The sequence below is a fragment of the Coturnix japonica genome, chromosome Z (assembly GCF_054131305.1).
Source record: "Coturnix japonica strain WE chromosome Z, WE-NBRP24, whole genome shotgun sequence".
NCBI classification, from domain to species: domain Eukaryota; kingdom Metazoa; phylum Chordata; class Aves; order Galliformes; family Phasianidae; genus Coturnix; species Coturnix japonica.
Window position 1 is genome coordinate 22,473,846 of NC_140702.1, and position 21,254 is coordinate 22,495,099.

The 21,254-nt window shown below is 41.2% G+C and overlaps 1 protein-coding gene and 1 long non-coding RNA gene across 3 annotated transcripts in view; one reads left to right on the plus strand and one right to left on the minus strand.

Annotated features, from left to right (window-relative positions):
- Positions 1 to 366, minus strand: part of SPTLC1 (serine palmitoyltransferase long chain base subunit 1) — a 22,735-nt gene extending 22,369 nt beyond the window's left edge. Inside the window, exon 1 of the mRNA XM_015849385.3 lies at positions 237 to 366. Within this exon, the coding sequence (XP_015704871.1) occupies positions 237 to 305 (69 nt within the window). The 5' untranslated portion in view covers positions 306 to 366. The remainder of the gene's footprint in view (positions 1 to 236) is intronic.
- Positions 229 to 20,635, plus strand: LOC146753810 (uncharacterized). 2 transcript variants are annotated; one of them, XR_014939399.1, is made up of 2 exons: positions 229 to 366; positions 19,369 to 20,635. It is a non-coding gene; the product is annotated as an uncharacterized LOC146753810 (long non-coding RNA). The 2 variants fall into 2 exon arrangements; XR_014939398.1 differs by having other exon boundaries at positions 231 to 366; positions 19,372 to 20,635.
- Positions 20,636 to 21,254: the final 619 nt, after the last annotated feature.

Sequence of the window (21,254 nt, forward strand, 5' to 3'; positions counted from 1 at the left end):
AGGAAGGCGCTGGTGGAGCCGCCGGCGAGGCTCCACTCTATCTCGCGGCCGTTTCCTTCTGGGGGTCAGAACCCCGCTTTCCGCTGTCTGTACCAGGAAATCCCTACACCAGGACCAAGGCCGTGCGAAGCCGCAGCGAAAGAGCTCAGTCGCTCCGGTTGGGCCTCGGTCCCCACTGCGACTCCGTCGCGCAGCACGTAACCTCGCCTCCTCCCCCTCACCCCACGGCAACGCACCTCGTAGAAGGCCTGCACCATCTCCACCAGGACCCACTGCTGCCCCATGCCCACAGCCGACGCCGCCATGGCTACCTTCTCCAGTCGACTCACAACCGACCAGCTTCCGTCCTTGCCCCCCGACGCCGACGTAAGGGGAGGGGCCGGGGCTGAGAGGGGCGGAGCGTTTACAATGGCGGCCTAGCGGGTGGAGGGCGGAGTGTTGGAGTGGGCCCGGCGCCATAGCCTGTGGGGAAATGGGGGGGCGTGGGGATGGAGGGTACGCTGCTGCCAAGGACACTGCTAGTTTGGCTTTTTTTGTTGTTGTATTGAAACCTGATGCTCAACCAAGGTGATGTTGGCAGCAGCCACAGAAAATTTACCAAGTCAGAGAGCATAGTTGGTTTGGGGGAGCTTAGTCGTAAGCCCCAAAAACATGTCTCAACTCTTAGTGGGGAGCAGAAGGATGGTGCAAGGGTGTACTGTGCAAGCACCAAGGAGAACTTGAATATTGAGTTCTGTGATTTATTTGATATGCATAGAAGTGAAGCAAGTTGAGCACAGGATACATTTAGTATTGTCTCAAGCCACACACCATTGCCTCCTGGAAGTATTCTTACTCCTGATTCTGTAGTGCATTAGCTCTAGATTAACTAAATCAGTAAAAATCTGCTTCATGTTATCTGTTATCTCTCTGGAGATCACAAGCTTCTGCACAATGCTGTGCAGGAGTAAGGGCACCCATTGGTTAATGTACTTATACATTCTATGAATCTCAGTCTTTGACAGAATCTTGAGCTGCTTCAGCTGTAGTGATTAAAGTGACATGAAGTGGCAATGCCAAAGGACCAAATGTGACCTCAGCTGCTAGAAGCTGATTACTATCATTATTATCCTGAGCAACCAGTCCCCTTTTCTAACTGTTTTGAGTGAAACTTGGGTAGACTTTCAGATAAAAAATCTAACATATGGGATGTAGGCACAGTATTATCTCCTGCCTACACTTCTCTTTGCAGTGACTAGATGGGCTTTTCTGAACTGGGCTAAGCACTTAAGTTTCCAGCAAATGGCAGATGGAAGTATCTTAATTGACAATAGATAAGCCCAGTTATATGCTAATTAGAGAAAACTTGTGTTAGGAACTTGCAAGAGCATCCTAACCAGCCTGCTAAGATCACCAACAGAATAGACACAAAATGAGAATGCTTCCCTTACAGAGACAAGGTTACCCATATGCAGTGTTGCAATACTAAGCTAGGTTTTCTGTCTTGTGTGGTTAAATCCCACACCTCTCTCGTTCAAATCATACTTCAGATATACTCAGGTTGGGGATTTGCAAGCCAGAACTTTCTCTTGGGCTGTTTCCTTGTATTGCAGAAGGTGTAGGTGGATGGCTTACCCATTCCTCTATGTAAATACTCACCTGGATTGATAGCCACCTTATACTACAAAACCATAGTCAAAACAGCACACCACTTACTCTAAATCATTTCAGTTTGAATCTCTAATCTTTTAGAAACAGAAGTGCTGTAGTAAATACAACAACTTGGAATTTGTGTTTTTCAGTTCTTTATGTCCCACCTTTTCCTCATGGTGAATTGTCTATCTGCATATTTGGATTAAAAATATGGCAGATGTGAAGAGCGGACTTTTATCTGAAGTCACTGTAATAACTCCAGCAGTTTATAGCAGGTCCAGACCTGCTTAATACCTTAATTAACAATATGGACAATGGAGTAGAATGCACCTCGGTGAATTTGCAGATGACATGAAATTTGAGGGAGCAGCTGACACATCAGAGGGCCATTCAGCCATCCGGAGAGACTTTGACGGTGGAAAGGCTGACAAGAACCTTGTTTGAATGTGTTGGCAGAGCTGAAACATTTTTGAACTGATGTGGCATCCACAGCCTCCTTGGGCAACCTCTTCCAGTGTATCACCACCCTCTGTGTGAAAAACTTTCTCTAATATCTAAACTAAACCTTATCTGTCTTAGGGTCCCTCAAGCTGAGGGTGAGAGGAACACAGCAGGCCACCTCTCACCCTCAGCTCCTTTGTGTCGGGATGCTAGAGCTGTCACCCCCCCATCTGGCACAGCCAAAAATGTGGACACTGAGACATTCCTTGGGGAGGGTGCAACCTTCTCCTGCTTTCCCCCTTGGAGGACTTGGAAAAACCCAGATGTGTCTGTTTGGGAAATGCATACAGTGTGTTCTTCCTCCAGCTGCACCTGCAAAAGGCCAGCCCCTGTGCATGAGCATCTTGGAAGTGTTTTTGTCTCTTTGATGCTCTCTCCTTCCCCACTCACATAGAAAGGGGTTGAAACTAGATGATCATTGTGGTTCTTTTCAACCCAGATGGTTCTGTGATTCAGCATTAGTCTTTTGAGCTCTGAAAAACCTACCTGGCTTTTAGTCTCTATGAGCTTACCTGAGAGAGGCCATTTCCCTCTTCAACTGCTATTTCATAGCAAATTAGTATAGTATAACTGTATTATTAATTGTCAGTAGTCTCCCTAGATGTCTCATATCTAAGTATTTATGAGCAGTTAAAATCCAAAAGATAAAATAAACATAACAAAGTGGTAATTCCAGGAAAAAACAAACAAACAAACAAACAACTGACTGAGAACCGCTTCATGTACCATTCTCACACAAGTAAGTGCTGAAATAGATCTTTCAGAGCGACCTGAACAGTAAGGACATTCAGGAAATTAAGATAATAATGCAGCCTTTGTTGATGGGATGAATGTTGGTGGCCTTCTAAGGCAGATTCTGTTTTTTCTCACACCTCTGAACGTCTAACTGAAAATCTGCTGGAAGCAAATAAAATAGTAACTTGTTTATGAAGCTTTTCAGAATTTCAGTTCTGACTGGCAGAAAGTTGAATGTGATTCATAGATTCATAGAATGGCATGGGTTGGAAGGGACCTCGAGGATCTTTGGGTTCCAACCCCCTTGCCTCAGGAAGGGCCACCAGCTTCTGGGTCTGGAAGTAGACCAGACTGCACAGAGTCCCATCCAACCTGGCCTTAAACACCTCTGGGAATGGAGCATCTACAACCTACCTGTTCTAGCACCTCATCACTCTTTCTGTAAAGAACTTGACCCTGATTTCCAATCTAAACCTGCATTCCTTGAACTTGAAACCTTCCCCCTTATCCTGAATGCCACTGGCCTCCAGTGCTGCAAGAATGCTGATTTGTAGTCAGTTTTTCATCAGCCAGGACCCCTAGGTCCTTCTCCGTGGGGTTACTCTCAAGGAGTTCTTCTCCCACTCTGTGTACATATCTGGGATTATTCCAACCCAAGTGCAAAACTTTGCACTTTGCTGTGTTCTACCTCATTAGACTCACACAGGCCAGTTTTTTTGAGTTTTTTTTGACTGCTATTATTTTTTTCTTTCAGAAAATAAGCAAGCAAATTGTCAGTTCCTGTTTTTCTTAGTGACTCTTATTTCTATACACTTGGGTTAAGTTCTAATGAATTATTTAAAAATAAGATGCTAGTTTTAACTAACATGCTAGATGATTGTCATGGTTTTACTATTTTTGTTGTTGTTGTTGTTGTTATCTGTATTCCACATAATAATATCATGTAAAGCACCGGGAGTTGAAGAGTTAATGGTCCAGTTCTGTGAACTGTTAATATTTCTGGGTACGTGGTTCTCAGAAGAGGAGAAGAACTGCATATCCCAGAAGACTTTCACTGTTTCATTCCTATTTTCCATTTAGAGGGAAAGATAAAACCACTCACAAATCATGAGACTTTCCTTTCTTCTACTGCTCATCCCTGCAGTGTGTGCTCCCTAGCCATATCACCTTCAGTATTAGACTAAGGCCTTTGGTTTTGGACCCTCTCTCTCATGTTTTGATTTATTAGCATTAATTCTATTAATTCTATAATACATTATATTGCGTTATCTCTCATTCTGATATCACATTTAGTCATTAGTTTTCTCCCTTAGTTGCTGCTGTTTTGTTTTGAGGTTAATCTCCCTACCTTTTCTCCTTTCCCTCTCTTCTGGGGCATGGGTCAGTGGGTCCCTCTGCTCTACTAGCCACAGAATTGAGTCAAACTGGCCCCAAACCATTGACATTTATTCGTGTGTTGACATACATACTTTTTAGAATGAACATCTGTGTGCTCTCCAAGAGTTTTGTTAAAAAGTTTAGCTGTTTTCTGTATTGTAGATCTGCAAACAAGGCCTTGAAGTCCAGGCAGACCACCAATGTTCTGGGATATTTGTGAACTCTCTGAATGCTGTGCCAGTGTTTTTGTTTTTGTCACCTTGTCAAATTGCTTTTGTAAGGAGAAAGAAAGATGTATTTTCTTTTTCTGTTCTTCAAGAGATTGCATTCCATCACTTCTCCTGTTCTAATACTCAGAACATACTGGGCCTTTATTAAGTCTGCCACTTTGCTCTATGGAGCTATATGTATATGCAATAAATGAGAAACAATGATGGAAATACCCATTTGGTGTCTGCAATGTGGCATGACTTGGGCACTGAAAGTTACATCCCAGATGGAGTTACTAATTTTACAGAACATTATTTTTAAACAGGCTTCCAGCCTCTCCCTTGAATCCCTCATGAATTTTTTGAATGCTCATCCGATGATCAAGTTGTCAGTCTCTCTGAATGTACTCCTCATCATTTCACTCATTTCCTAATATGAGATGCCCTCTAATCTTAATGTGACACCTTTCAAACAGGATGAGACCATTTCCAAGTCAATCAAGACTGTGTCCACACTGAACAAGAACTGCACCAGAGTGCACACTGGTACACTAGCAGGAATGTATGACAGAGTGCAAAGAAGACCTCTTTATTTGATCTGATTATTGGACTTTGTGAATTTGAGCAATATAGCTCATGTATCAGTCATTTTGGAAGTTACTGGAAGACTGGATAGAATAGAGAGTAAACAGGAAGATATATGATGGAGGAGCTGAGTACCTTGTTTAATTGTGATGAACCCATTGAAACCATGCTGATGAGAATCAGGACTATCAAAACAGTTTGCTGAAGGGGCTGATCAAATTGATCTGCTCCCTGCCTGTATCATCCTGTATCTCAGCTGTTAAAAGCAGACATCCTCCTGTTTGGACAAGTGACAACTTTATGTTGTGTATGCCTTGTGGAATTACCTACATTAGCATGGAGAAAATATGAAGAAGTGGCATAGAAAACCCACTCCTGCAGTTGAACCAGCCCCAAAACATTGACAATGATAGAGCGTCTTAAAGTTCTTTGCTTACATACCAAATGCAATAACTCTTCAGAAATTCTGAAAGGACAAACATGTTCACTGTCTGGGCAGTAACCAAACACACAAGAATAAAATGAGAGCTTACTTTCCATTACTAAAAGCCTATCCATATATTTGTTAAAGAAAAGTCTGACAAATGCATCTTTCTTTAAAAAAATATGTTTTGCTAAATTTCTTTGACAAAAAAGGAAAAACAGAAATTTACCAGCTTTAAGATTTGTTTTCAGTAAATTAATCCAGTCATTATACTTGTGGGTTCTTCAGTTTTTTCAGTAATAACACATTTACTTTTTATCAAAAAGAGAGACAAATTTAGGACATTTAGAATTCCTTGTGAACAAATCTGAGTTCGTTCTGTAGCTGGCAGGTAAAAAGTCCTGATTCCTTGGGTCCCGTTCACATTTATGTAGAAAAGAAGAGGAAACTGGTATGTTCTGGTGTTCTTAAGATTTCTGTGTTCGTTTTTGGGATGTTGTAACATTACCTGCATTTCCTTCTGCTCCAAACACAGCTGGTGAAACAGCAATCATACACTGTTAAAATGCTTGTCAGTCTTGTCATGAAAGCAGTGGCTTGTGCAGCAGGAGTCTTCATAGTCAGTTTGTATTTCAAGGCTTTTTGTGTATGGATCTCATCAGGAAATGAGCGAGACAATAAGAATTTAGCACTATGGTACCAGCATTCTCAGACACATTTTTTCATTCCATATGTGAAACAAATGTGTAAAAACAATTTGCAAAATTATAATATGTTTTCCAAGTGATTTTTCTGTTAAATATTTTAACCAGAATCAGATATGTGTAACTACAGAAGAGTAAGACTTTCCCCCACCCTTGCTGCCCCCCTACTCTTAACCACACTTCTGTTGCCTCATATGGTAACTTGTAAAAATATCTGTACCTGGTTGTTGTCCCTAGAAATCTGAGAAAGTATATTGCCTGGTCTGAAACAGCAACATTTCTGATCAGGTTCTGAGCCTCCTGCTCCAAGGCAGTTCTCAGTGAGTGGTGTAATTTTTCCATAATATCTCTGAAATAGCTCTGACAACTGAAAGTAGGAGTCTCTTTCAACTGACTTATGAGGACTACTCCTGCTCCCACTGACTTAGAAAAGCTGTACTGGTCTAGTGTTCAAAGACATAACATTATGCTTTTATTTGAATAATACACATTCAGAAATGAATGCAGCTACCATTATGCAGGCTAAAGTACAAGACAGTAAATTCAGAAATCTGGAATATTTTACTGACTATCTGATTTATATCTCTAACTTCCCAAAACCAGAATCCAAGAATGGATGTTTAGGTGATCAGTTATGTAACAGAAATACTATGTGACAGAAGAAAGGTATTTAAATGCCAGTCACGAAATACCAATGGAGTTTCTCATGCTTTCTGTAGAAAGTTGGCAAAAATAATTAAAAAGTACCATCCTAGCTTTCTTTGAAAGCGTATAATGAAAACTAAATTGAGATTCACAGATTCCTTGCACTCCTTCGTTCTTGAATACATAGGAGCAACATACTTGCATTTTCTCAGACCTTTGTGGAAAAGAAAGTTTCAGCAGCTGAATTTCGCAGCTACTAGCGCCTTAGAAATGCAAAGTGATGGACGTAAGGGGACATCTGCTGCCAGTGAGAGGCAGTGCACTGACACTAAATGCTAAGTCATGCAACAATGTTCTGAGAAAGTAAAATTAACTTAGATTATTATACTTACCTAATATGCTTATGCAGTCTCCAGGAAAGACTGGATAAAAGGAGTTTTTTACTTGTTATCCTTTCCTTTTGGTTCTTTCTATATTATTTTTATTTATTTATTTACTCATTCCTTTTGTGATTGTGGTAGGGTAGAGGAGTACAAAGGCAAGATAGGGCAGCTGGAAGAACAGATTTTATTTCTTTATTTGTATACCTCAGAGCTGTAAGAAAGTCTCTTCATCCACTTGCTTTTGTAGCTGGCCAAATGGACAGCTATATCATTTACTGTAGCTATTGCAGCTGTAAGCAATCTGCAAGTCTAGCAGTGGGAAGCACTTAGATTGAACACCGTGCCCTGGAAATGAGTAAGAGCGCCACAGCATTGCCAGTGGTCCCATCACAACCAAGTCATATTTAAAGAGTATGTGAATTGCACAGGGCTGATTAGTAGTCCTGAGACTGTCATAGCAAATATGTGAATGAGTAAAAATGATAATAACAAACTTTTCCTAAATCTATTCAGTGTGGAAAGTGAAAAACTGTCAGTGTCATTTTAGACCATTTTGGAACCTAAAAGTTGTTAGAGGACATTCAAACGAGGGCTACATAGATGGTGAAAGGCCTGGAGGGGAAGACATGTAAGGGGTAGCTGAGGTCCCTTGGCTTGTTCAGCCCAGAGCAAAGGAGGCTGTGGGGAGGCCTCATGGTGACCTAGAGCTCATCACAGAGAGCAGGGTGTCAGCTCTGTGCTCTGCTCTCTGGTACAGTGACAGGATCTGAGGGAGCATGGAGCTGAATCAGAAGAGGGTCAGGCTGGGGCTTAGGAAAGGGTTCTTCACCAGGGTGATGGGTATGGAACACTCTCCCCAGGGCTGTGGGTCCAGAGCTACTGAAGTTCATGGAGTGTTTGGACAATGCTCCTAGACACTGGGCAGGCTTTTGGGTGGTCCTGTGTGAAGCCAGGAGATGAACTCAATAGTCTCTCAGGTTCTTTATTCTTGTTGGTTTTGTTATTTATTTCAGGAGCAGGAAACTTCAGGGGAATTTTAAAATATTTTTCCTTTTTTTTCACTATTGATTCACATTCTAGTCAGGGAATTTGTAAAAATTTTACTGGATGAGGAAAAGTGGAAGAGAAAAATCCGCTTGGCAAATTTCAGTTTTGATAATGAGTAAGGGCCAAAATGAAAAGCAGGCCGTCATCTAATTCTGGGCCCAGTTTTTGACTTAGGCAGTCACAGTGGTTTTCTATTCAGATAAAGCACGAAGCATGCTTTTTTTGTTGTTGTAAGAAGGTAAACGTGAATGCCTTAAAGCTAAGAAGGTTTCAAAGCCATTGTATTTTATCTTTGATGAAACTGACAGCTATTTAATATTATCAAGAGCAATCCTTTAATAATAATCCTTACTAATACTTTAGTAAGAACTGTAGGAGCAAGATCAAGCCAGAAGGGACAAATTGCTGACAACATAATCTCACTGGAAAAATACCATTCCTGTATCTGACACACTACGCTAAATTCTTCCCACGGCTAGTAATCCATTTCTTACTGTCCTTCTGTAAGGCATGCTTTCTTACCCACAAAACCTTCCCACCCTTTTCTGGTATCCACTCTTTCTGCTTTTTGATTATTGACTCTCAGCCTCCTAGGATTCATATGCATCTCTTAAGACATCTTCCTCCCCAGATCAAAGCTTAATTTGTAGATCTGCATTCCAGCACATCAGTTACTTTTTAATTTGACCTTTTGCAAAACATTAACTAAGGATGTTTTAAGAAATTTCTACAGTTGATCATCAGTTACATTACTTTGCCTCTATCTTCTCAAGCCTTTTAAAGCTACGTGCAACTCTGTGTGACCAAATATTCCCCAAAAGCATTGGGTAGTATTAATATTAATCTCACAGCCACTAGAAACTTCAACTGTAAAACTGTAACCTGTGCACTGTAACCCTGTAAATGAGAAACCATTTAAGGTTAAGGTCAGACTTCTACAGCTATACAAATCTCGTAAGGTTATGCATATGTTTTTAAATAACATCATGCATAAATGACAACATGAAATAATAATGTCACTGAGTAGAAGTGTTTTTAAGAAGTTGCTGTTTCATACAGATATAGATCACTGCCTTATGCATAGAGAGTATGAGTTATTATTGCACTCTTGCTGAATATATGCATACAAATCAGCCAAACTTAGGAGTCCTGATGTATTTCTGAATCTAAGTTGAATTGGTATCACTTAACATCGCAGCATAATCCTGAACTGAACTAGGTTTGATTTTGGTATCTCACATAATTTTTTTAATTCCTTAGAATAAGACTATCAGTAGAAATACCAAGGAAAGCACTCATCTAAGGTATGCCTGGCATAGAACAATAGGGTGTCCTGTCCTCACAGAAGTTGACAACTTGCTTTCTTATAGACAGGTGTCCTGTATCTATCTGCTTCTTTTTGTCAATCTCAGAGCAAAATACTTTTGTCTGTACTTCACACAGGACTTTGGTGGACTTCGACAACAACCCAATCATGGAAATTAAAGGAGAAAAAATCTCACTGCTTTCTCTGAACGTCTTAGCAGATCATCTTCTGCATGGTGCCAGCACACAGCATTTTTAGTGGTTAGATAGCTGCAGCTCTATGATTGCTTCTATTATGCAGACCATTCTGCCCATCTCCCTTCTATACCACCAATTACATTCACTGTTGTCACACTGCTCCCTTAGATTGCTAGCTGTTCAGGGCAAGGATCTGCTAGTTTTCAGATAGGGCTGTTGCCTAGTTACAGTGTAAGAAGAGCCAGTGCACAGTCAGAAACTATTGTATGCTACTGCAGTGAAAAAATAGCAAGGGGCAAGCGCTAAAGGATTAGCTATTTATAGGCGTTTTTACCAACAAGGAAGTACATAGGTTATGCAGCTGTGCGCATTTGTGCTTCTGAATGAGGATATGTCCTCAAAATCCAGAGTCAGGTCTTTAGCTTATATAAACCTATCACTGTAGCAATTAAAAAGAAAGCTTCCAAAAGCCTCTGGTGTTATCTTCCCAGGTTTGAGGTCTGACAGTAAAGGAAGGCAGCGTATATGAAGAAGCTGACTGTCATGAAAGACAGTTTTATCTAGTGTTCTAGCCCACTTCATTCCACCTCTTTTTAATGTGTCTTTTTCTGAACATTAATTGAGAAATTCACCAAATATCATATAAAGCACAATGGTATAAGCAGAACTCCAAATATCTCCCCTTTAGTTACATTCACTGTCTTATGACAGTGATTTTATTTTTCAAACTATTTTTTAAACTAGATTTTATCTTGCCAGTGTGCCTTCAAATTATGTTGGAGGCCATAGCAGAACTAATCATCACCTTCTTCTCTGTGCCCTCAGATGAAAATGCCCATACAGCAGCTGCTGGACTTCTTCATATCAGGATTACCAGCTTGGCATATCCTTTATAGCCTGAGCTAGAAGCTGGCAGTTAATTCTCCAGTCCTTCTATGCATTTTAACCAGGTGCTGACACAAGGGAGTCATGGTCAATTCAGCTATTGTAGTTTAGTTTATCAATATTCATAAGTGAACACCCACTTATGCATGAATTACTAAATGAAGAGTAAAATAACTGAACAGCTAGAAAGCTTTTGTTACTCAGTCTTATCTAAACAGAAGTATGATTTCAGGAGTTTATATGTCTCCAAAGTGAAATGACTGTAAATAATATTGTCCATTATATTTTCCCTGTCTTATCTGAAAATTTTCTAAATAACATGTTATGAGAGAAGTAACTGGAAAGTGATTTAAATGATCTAATGATGTTGCTATATTCTATTTCTAGGAGAAACTAAACTAGGAAGCTTAAAGGGGATGTGTTCCTGACAAATAACAAAATGTGTATGTGCAGTAAGAGTCGACATTCTAGTCTTAAAAGCTTTTAAGGTTTTTAACCTGATTGAACCCTGCACAGTTCACAAGAACAGTAAATTACCTCATTTTTATTATAAGTTTATGTTAGTGGTTACCTGCCCTACCTCAAATATATTTTAAGACTGTGTTACAAGAAATCAGTTCTGTGCTGCCAGGGAACTGTGATAGATACACCATCCAAGGAGACTTGCAAGGCAAGGCCCTGGAAACCCGATCTAGCTATGGATGTCTCTGTTCATTGCAGGGGAGATGGACTAGATAACATTTACAGATCCCTTCCAACTCTAAGGACTGTATGATTCTACTCTAGAATACTCTGTGAATTATTTTTTCTCTGGTTACTTCCTCTACCTAAACAGTAATGAATTGACTTAGTTATATCAGAATTAACCAAGCTTTTTTGTTTTGGTTTGGTTTGGGTTGTTTGTTTGTTTGTATGTATGTTTTCTGTAAAATTGCTGTGGTAAATTTTTGCCACTAGAGAGCAGGTTTGCATTACAGAGCCTGTCTTCACCCAGAGGTGTTGAAAAACTGAACGTATAACATCCTGTAAATAATATCTTTCAAATGCAGTTATTGAGTAATGTGCTTGTATACCTGTTTCCTTTATTGGTCTCAAACAGGCTTTAGATTGCAGCACTCCAGTTGTGAGATTGTTTCCATAATACCAACTAAGTCATAGTTTGCCTGCCACTCTATGGTTTCCAGCTTCTCCTGTTTGTTGCCCATGTTGCTTGCATTGGTGTCAGTGCACTTCAGCTGAACCCCTTGTCTCACTGACAATCCAATCATCATTCCCCCAGGCTCATCTCTATGGAGCCTCATTTTGTCCCTTTCCCCCTTCATGCCTACCAAATTCTCACTCAGAACTACAGAAAGCCTAGCTTCAGATTTTAAAATAAAATATTTTCTTTAGTGATGTCTCAAATTAGTCTTTTACACTAAGAAAAAAAAAATGTATGCTCTGTGCACCTACTTCCATATATTTATAGGTCTGTATTCATATACATTATTAGTATACATTGGGAACTACAATGCACACGAAATGGTGCATAAATATTACATAATATCATTTCTTTGAAACGTGCTCTACAACATGGTATATAAACACTGGTGGCATTCTGCAGCATTCCGATGGAATATTTTCTCCTCTATCCTAGTAGACTGAAGAGTGAAAGGGTAGAGTATCTTTTCCAGTTGTTCTTCAGGTATGTTCACCTGCCCAGAAATATTGCTAATAAACAATTTTTAGTAGAAAGCAATATATTCATACCAGACCACTTTATTCACGCTAGAGAAAGTAATCTTGATTTTGGTTACCTTACATGAAATTTTGAATGTTTATGTCAGGAACCAGTTACATTTCCTGTAAGTAATTTCAAGTCATCTTTAAAACCACCAGTTAATTAAAACAAACCTTACAGTACACTCCGTGACCTCCCAGTCTCTTCAATAGTCTTCTAGGATGTCTCTGCGAAAGTTGTGACTAAACTTACCTTGCAGTTTGTCTTAGGAATAACTTCTAATTAACTAATGAGCTTTGCATATGTTAGAACTACGAGAATGGAATTAATTTCTGTTATACAGGTATGCTAATCAAAAGTTCTATTTAAATGAAAGTTAGCAATTATTTTGACCATCACACAAAAGCATAAACAGTTTTAAAAGGTGTTGTGGTCTAGAACCTGACCAGAAGTAAACTTTTCTTGACATACAATTTACTACAATTTTACACCACCCCAGTCTGAAAACCCTACAAAAAATGATATCCCAGGAAACCACATTAGAAGCAGGAAATAAAATCTTACAGCATCTTGTGGTGACTGATGGGCCATTTAAATGTTAATTCATAATTATTTAAACTAGATTCGGTCATGTTCCACCATTACTGGATTCTGTTCCTGCTATGCATCTCTTCCTTTCCTCAGGGGTAATGGAGGTAACATTGCTCCAAGTTAAATGCTATGGTTGTCAAGCATGGATACCCGGATACCTAATTCTAAGCATAAATCCATTTCTGTGTCTAAGATCTGTACCTTGCAAAATCTATGCACAGTGAAATGATGAAATAATGCCTGCCTATTATGCAAACTCATACTGTAAAATTTGTCAGTCTCCCATGAAATAGTTGCTTCTCTTCTAATCCATTTAAGAGGAGCTTTGTAGGGCGAAGTAGTATCCTTCAATCATCCAGCTACTGCAAGCTGAGGTGAAGACACAGGATATTAATTGGATTTTAACTTTTGCATACTGTATATGCTTTCTCAAAAATATAACTGCAATTGACAGAGGTCAAATTTCAAATGGTTTTTAGGCTGACGTCTATTCTTTACTTAAAATTACAGGGATTATCAGAGAGTTTTAAAACCAAACATTGCAAAAAATCCTTGGATTAGAAAAGTCTTCTAGTTTTTATCATTATGAATTACAAAATACTATGTGCTTAGCTTCCTATGAAAAGAAAGCACCATTCCTTTAAACAAGAATTATTTTAAGGAATACTTTGTATGGTTAGTGATCTGTAGAGACAGATACAGATCAGATGTAGATCTCATGTTACATTAGTGATGCTTTTTTTCTTCCAGAAATGTAAACTTCCAGAGAGTTTATTTTGCATTGTAATTGTACTGGTGAAGTGGAAGTTTTACCCCAGTGTTATAGTTAAATGTTTAAGACAGATACACCCACATGTGGTTACCTATTTTTAAGAAGTATTGCTGAGATGCTTTGCTTCCTACAGTTTCCAGCTGTTCTAAACAGCAGGGCACATTCATAACCTAGCCAGGGCCAATGTGGTTTTGACTCAGCTCTGCATAGGATACCATATTAGCTGCACCCTTCAATTTTTCTCTCTCAGCTTTTCAGTCTTCAGTAATTTGCATCTTGTTCTGTTGAGACTACAGGCTCAAGTGAGCTGTTTTAATTTTGACTTAATTAGAACTACTTTTTACCTCACCTTACTTTTTCTACAAGTGTTTCTTGGCTCCCCAAGAGTAAACTGGGCTGTTGGCTACTGCCTTCTCTAACTAAATGCTCTAACACAGAATGTGGAGGCAAAGGGCAATTTTAACTGCTGCTTTCATATCACTATTCCATGTTCATAGCCAGCAGTTTTCCCTGCTAGTCTCACAGTCCAGGAGTGTTGCCCTATGCAAGGTAACCTTAAGAATCATGTCCCTCGTTGATAATGTGCTTTTGACGGCCCCCTGACCAAGTTACACGCTGATTACACCAATATGGTGAGCTGTAAAATGGCGTTTATTTGATTGTGTGAGTCCCTTAAATGGGTGTCATTTACACCTCTTATACATATGCATGACCCCTTCTACATATACATGACTTCATCTACATATGCATGACCGAGCAGGGGAGGGCCTGTCGCATAAACTTCTGTTTATTATGCCAACAACTGTAATCATGGACAGAACCTCAACTGTCTGGGGGAGAGATACAAACATGGATGCCATGATGTCTTCTCTCAATTTATTGTTGCGTCACACTCCTTATATAACATCCTAAATCCCACGCAGACGCGTACACCCACTAGGCAAAACCCGATGCACGCAAAAGAACCTATACACACACCTACCTAAACCCCCCGCCCACTAACTCTTAACCTACAGGCCCAACTCAGCTATTCTAGAACAGTCCATCTACTCAGAACAATTGTATGCACTCATAAATCCTTACAACAACAACTTAGTACCCCAACATAATATCCATGCAATTTCTTGGATTTAAATGGGACTGTTTATTTATTCGTTTGTTGAAGCTCTTTATTTTTGTTGAAGCTCTTTATTTATTTATTTTTCTTGTCTTGGAAATGTGTCCAGCTGTACTGAGAAAATGCTGCTTTCACGTTCTTCAAATACTGAAGTGTTCTTTTCACTTAGCTAATTAAATTCACCCTTCCTTCACTGATGGTGGTGGCAGAAAGCACAAGTTTAGCTCCTAATGTACCTTGGATGTCGTCATCCAATGTCGCAGTGGTGTCAGTAAAATCCTTCAACAAAAAGCTGAAGACAAAATTCTCTTAAAGAAAAAAACATTTGGAAAGGAAGAGAAAAATATCACCATGAATGTAAAAAGTTCCATCACTGAAAGTACGCAGGCTTTCCTTCCTTGCCTTTACTACTGCGAAGAAGCATAAAGTCAAGATCAGCTTAGGAATTTCTGAGGAGAAAAGAACGTTATTGCAGAACAAAGCACGTAGAGGCAATAAAATAAATGCTACCACTAGACGGTAGCAAATACTAATTTATTGTATTCTGATAACAGAATATTTGACCATTAAAAAACAAACAAACAAACAAACAAAACCAAACAGTGAAATCCTGTGAGAAGGGAACAAATGGGATAACTGCCTGACTGGAATAAAACTCTGTTCTCTCTGGAGACAATAACAGAATTTCTCATTGAGGAGAATTCACTTAGTAGGCTCCAAATTCTAATTTCCTGGTCAAGTACCTGGCTTGTCTAATAGTTTGAATGTTTGTCTTCTAAGGGGCTAAGCTTTCACAGAATTATAGAATCACAGAAACCTCAGAGTTGGAAGGGACCTCTGATGGCCATCTGGTCTGACTCTCCCACAACGAACAGAAACTTCAGGGCTTATTCCACGGAACTGGAGTATGAACCTTTCAATGATCCATACTGCACATGATGTTATGATGTGGAATATTGATAGCGGCATTACAAAACCATGACACAAGGGGCGCATTGCCAGGTGTTTTTTGGCAGGGCTGTGTGGAGAGTGTTTATGCAGATACGTGCTGCCGAAGCCTGGAGGGCTGCAACGGTACCGACGTGAGTAAATATGGACAGGCAAGCAGCATATGATTTATTTTCCGCTTTTCTTAGGCGGAGACAGTTTAAAGGTATAGACTTAGTAAAGGATCTCCCTGCTTTATTGAGCCGCGCGGTCTCATATGGCTTTTTTGCAAATCCCCACTCAGTGCACACCTTAGAGGAGTGGCGGCGGTATGGGGATAAACTGTGGGAGTTAGTTTTAGACGATGATAAGCCAGCAAAAAAGAGAAGTAAGTTGTGGAAAGCAGTGCATAACGAGTTGTTGATGAGTCAGGCGGAAAAAAGGGCAGCTCGGGAAGCTCAAGCTGCGCAAAAACAGAATCAAGATGATGGGCTGCCATGGGGCACTAGTGTCCCGAACCCCCCTGTTTTTTCCTCCGTTACCTTGCCGGCTGCAGCCTCAGCGCCCTCTGCACCCCCTCGCGAAATGCAGGCTGACCTAGGAACGGAGCCCACGGAGGTCTCCTCTAGCCCTCCCCCTCCGCCGTCCGGAGCTCCGCCGTCCGGAGCTGCCTCGGCGCCGCTCCATGTCTCGGCACCGCCTGTGCCGCAGCCGCAGCCGTCCGGCTGCTCTGAGCTCCCGGTGGCTCCGGAGCCGTCAATTCTGCGCGGGTCGGGTCCGATCTCTGGGGCTGGGTCTGATCTTGCGGGGACTGTCGCAAGGGAAAGACGCGAGTTGTGGTCTATGCTGGCAAGGCACGGGATGGAGGATGGCGATAATGAGTTAGTACAGACAGCAACTGAGAATCTTGCATTCCCTGTTGTTTACACTCCCTTGCCGCAGGGAGGAGTCCAGGCTGAGATTCAGTCTCTGGACTGGAAGATGTTCTCACAGTTGCGGGCTACAGTAGGGACATATGGGGTGACTAGTGAACCGGCCAGGCAAATGATAGATGATCTTTTTAGTGCGCATATCCTTCTCCCAGCAGATATTAGAAGCATAACGAAATTGATCTCTACCCCTCATCAGTTAATATTGTTTAATGCTCATTGGCATCAGCAGGCTGTGGCGTCCGCAGCAGTACAGAGAGGACCAGGAGACCCCTTAGCAGGTGTAACAATGGAACAATTGTTGGGTCTTGGGGCATGGACTCGAATAGAGGCTCAGGCGATTTCTGATCCTGAAGTTTTGCGAGAAACTAGGAATATAGCCAGGAAAGCTATGGATAGTATAAAAGCTGCGGGGGGAACGCCTATTTACATGGGAATAAGACAGGGGCGTGAGGAGCCGCTAGGTAATTTCATAGATAAGGTTGTGGATGCCATCAAGAAGGCTAGTGTTCCAGAATATATGCAAGGGGCATTGATTAAACAACGTGTGCTCCAAAATGGCAATTCCTCAACCCGATCTCTGGTTAATACATTGCCCGGAGATTGGTCAGTCCCCGAGTTGCTAGAAAAGGCTGCTTTGGTTCCAACTGGAACCCAGGCATTCTTAGGAGTGCTTTACAGAAAATTAGTGACGGGTTGCAAGAGCAGGCAAAGGCATTTCAGGAGCAATCTAGATCCTCGCATACTCGGGTTTTAGCAGCCCTTGCACCCCTCCAAGCTGCAGTCGCTACAAGCCCACGCTCGCAGAACAGCTCCCGCATGAAATGTTTCCGTTGTGAAAAAACTGGCCACATCCGTCACGAGTGCCAAGCCACTGGGATTTGGTGCAGCAGGTGTCAATCCAACACCCACAACGCTGCTGTATGCTAGAGGGAGTCGGGAAACGTGAGAAGCAGCGCGAGAAAGAACAGCGGCCGCGCTCCGACACAAGCAGCCGTTCCCAGCCAGCGGCCGCCTGCCGCCCCCCCCCCCCCCCCCCCCGTCGTGCGCGGCTGCGTCTGTGAAGCCCGCGTGTAACGTGGTTAAAGACACGGATGGACTGAAACCAGGGGATCGTTGTGACCCAGGTCCAGAAGATCCAGAAAGCGAATCGGATGCATTTCCTCCTGATGACACTTGGAAGGAAGCAGGAATGACAAATTTCCCTACAGCGTACTGTGATGTCTTAGAGCCGTGCAGAAAAGAAACAATATGAAGGGGTGATGCTGACACGTTGCAAACCTTTCCTAATCAGGTCCCCCGTTGGGAATCCCTGCCTTACGAGGCAGTGAAGGAGCTAAGGGAGTCAGTGAGAACATTCGGAGTTCAGTCAGCCTTTCCACACAATGTTTTGGTTACAAACAGTGACAGTTACGCTATGACCCCTCACGATTGGAAAACTGTGTTAAGAATGATCCTCTCTCCTATGCAATACACCGTGTTGATGACTGAATATCAGCTACATAATTTGACTGATAGCTCTTTGCCTCAGACTCGGACAAATCCCTGTGACACAGCACCTCTTCAACTGTGTCAGACAAACGTCACTCACATTCCTGAATTTGGCCGTCTAAAATATGCACATGTAACAATAGATATTCATTCTTCTTACGTATTTGCCACAGCACATACAGGTGAACACAGTCATGACACCCGTAAACACTGGTTATCTGCTTATGCTGCTATGGGAATCCCACATACAGAGAATAGGCCTGCGTATACCTCTAAGGCCACTCAAACTTTCCTCCAAGAAGGGTGTGTTAGACATACTACAGCCATTGCTCATTCTCCCACTGAACAAGCTATCACTGATCACATTTATCAAACATTGAAATCCATTCTTCTTATTAAACAAAAAAGGGGGAATATGGGAGACACACTACAAGAAATATTATGCAAGGTTTTGCTTGTTTTGTTTGTGCTGAAGTTTTTGAATCGTGTTCATAGAGATACAGCTTATGTGGATCGTCATTTTGAGGCTTCCCCAGTGCTAAAGGAACAGCCTATGGTTAATGTTTGGAATATGGCCACAGGACTTTGGGACTGTCCCCTACCATTGACAACTTGGGGTCGTGAATATGCTCTTATTTCCACAGGGACTGGCCCTACGTGGGTTCCAGCATGATATGTTTGGTCTCATCTGAAGGCAGAAAATAGCATCCAGCCTTTATAGTAATTGTAATTGTGTGTTTCTTACTTAGTGGTATTGCTTTGTAACTTGCTGTGTTATAGATAATATTACTAATAGTTTGACATAGTGTGTGATTTTCTGTTTTACCAATGCAGTCTCAAGATTTAGAGTTGAAGGCATTAGCTAGGATGTTGTGTGCTTCTTCTATTTTAGTAATAGATCAGATGTGTATTAAACAGGATTTGATCTAATCAATGCTAGAATCTACAGGAATAGCTCTTTTAATGTTTTAGTACTGTTTGCTTATGATATTATTAGCCTATTAATTATCTTTTCTTAATTTGCAAAGACAAAACCTGGAAAGGAATCCCAGACAAAGAGATGACCCTGTATCATAGAACAGATACCTCTTTTACATCCAATTAATTGGGATCTGAAAATATAACCATGCATCATTTGACAAAAGTGCACGCTAATAGAACTAAATTTGATAGTTTCTTTTGTTTTCCAAGCAGGTGTTCCACTTGGGCTCTATATCACGCACTGGCCATGCGGATGTGGTGTACGACTGGAAGAAATCCTTCAGACCCTGAATGCAGGAGAGAATCTGTGATGGGTGAGAGAGGAAAGGTGCACCTTGAAGCAGGGGACGCCCTGCTGGCACTATCTGTCGCATCCACCACCAACACAGCTTGCTGTTTCTCAAGGGTCAATAAGTATTAATGCCCCTACTGATACTCTAGTCCATTTGTCCTCTAAAATTGGTTCTATTTGACATGCTACTTCATAAAATTGCACGATCATTAATCAATTATTAGCCCGGATAACTCAGTTGGTAGAGCATGGTTATGAGCATCTTAAAAGCATTTATTGCACAAATTTTAGTGGTCATTAAAATCAATATATCAGAGTATATGAAAATTGAAGACTTTTCCTGATCAGTTACAGATTAACACAATGGGACCCTCACAGATTTATTTTCAGGTTGCAGAAACTTAGGTTGCAGAGCAAACACATTTGTCCTTTACAGCAGGTTTAACAGTAATGTTGTTAAGTTGTATTTGACTTGTCTCTCTTTTCACTTTTAGAGTATTGTTAATCGAGATCTTGATTGAGTTATAATAGTTATGTTATTAATTTAAGTAGTGTTGTTACTCTATAGGCAGTATCTTGAAATTGTTGTAATACAAGAAGAATTCTACGGAGCAGCAGCCATGGATCGAGATGAGAAGTTCACAGAGCAGCAGCTATGGAGCAGGATAAAACTACATGAGAACTGATTGAACAAATGAACTGAACTGATTGTTAAATATGATTAATCGGTCAGTAAATCAAACCCCTTTTCAGTTTAAAAGAAAACGGGGGAAGTGTGGAAAGTGTTTATGCAGAATGGCTTTGTGAGAAAGGACATGAAGAGATTCCATTAGTGAAATTGTAAAAGAATGAACGTGACTGAAGACAAAGACGGTCTATCCTAGGGCCGATCACGGGCTAGGCAGCTGAGAAGAAATCAGGATGTGAAAAGACAGGGTATGTAGCTAAAGACAGGATATGTAGCTAGAGGCAAGGACGGCCTGAGGGAAAAACAAGATGTGTAGCAAGGTGAAGACATAGCTGTAAAGAAAAAGTATCCACAAGACTAACCACAAAGGTCAGATGAAGTAATGTGTAACCCACCAATCCTGAGCTTTACTTTTGCAATATGCATGAACTTATTACTGATTGTATAAATGAGATGCTGTAACACCTAATAAACGAGGCTTGTTGACCATGATAGCATGAGACTTGTCTCCCGCGGTTACTTCCAACAGGGCTGCACTGAATCCTTTCATCCCACAGGTGGTATTGGTATTGGGTTTGCCTCTGCTCAGGTGCAACATCTTGTACTTGGATTTATAGAATCTCATAATGTTACTTGTGCCCATTGCTCAGCACTGTCTAGGTCCCTCAGGATGGCATCCTGTCCCTCTGGAGTGTCAACTGCACCCCACAGCTTGGTGCCATCCACAAGCTTGCTAAGGGTGCACTCAACCCCACTGTCAGTATCATTAATGAACATATTAAAGGTAATCAGCCCCAGCATTGGTGTCCAGTTCTTACAGAGCACTGGAGAATTTACAGGTAATAGCCATGTACTCCTTGTAGCAGCTTTTTTTACCTCATGGAGATGGAGAAAGAGACATCTGACGCTCAAACCGAGCTACGAGATCTCCCTCAGATCAGTGGGCAGAGCAGGGATGTACCCTTGTGAGAGTTGCCCGTGTCTCATCTTCATTTTCCATAGAGTGAATACAGAAATAACAAGCCGCATTCCCAAAGGTTCTGTACATGTTTCTGTTCTGCTGAGACTCTAACGAAGCCTGGTCTCCAACGGCAGTTCTCCTACAAGTATGTCTCC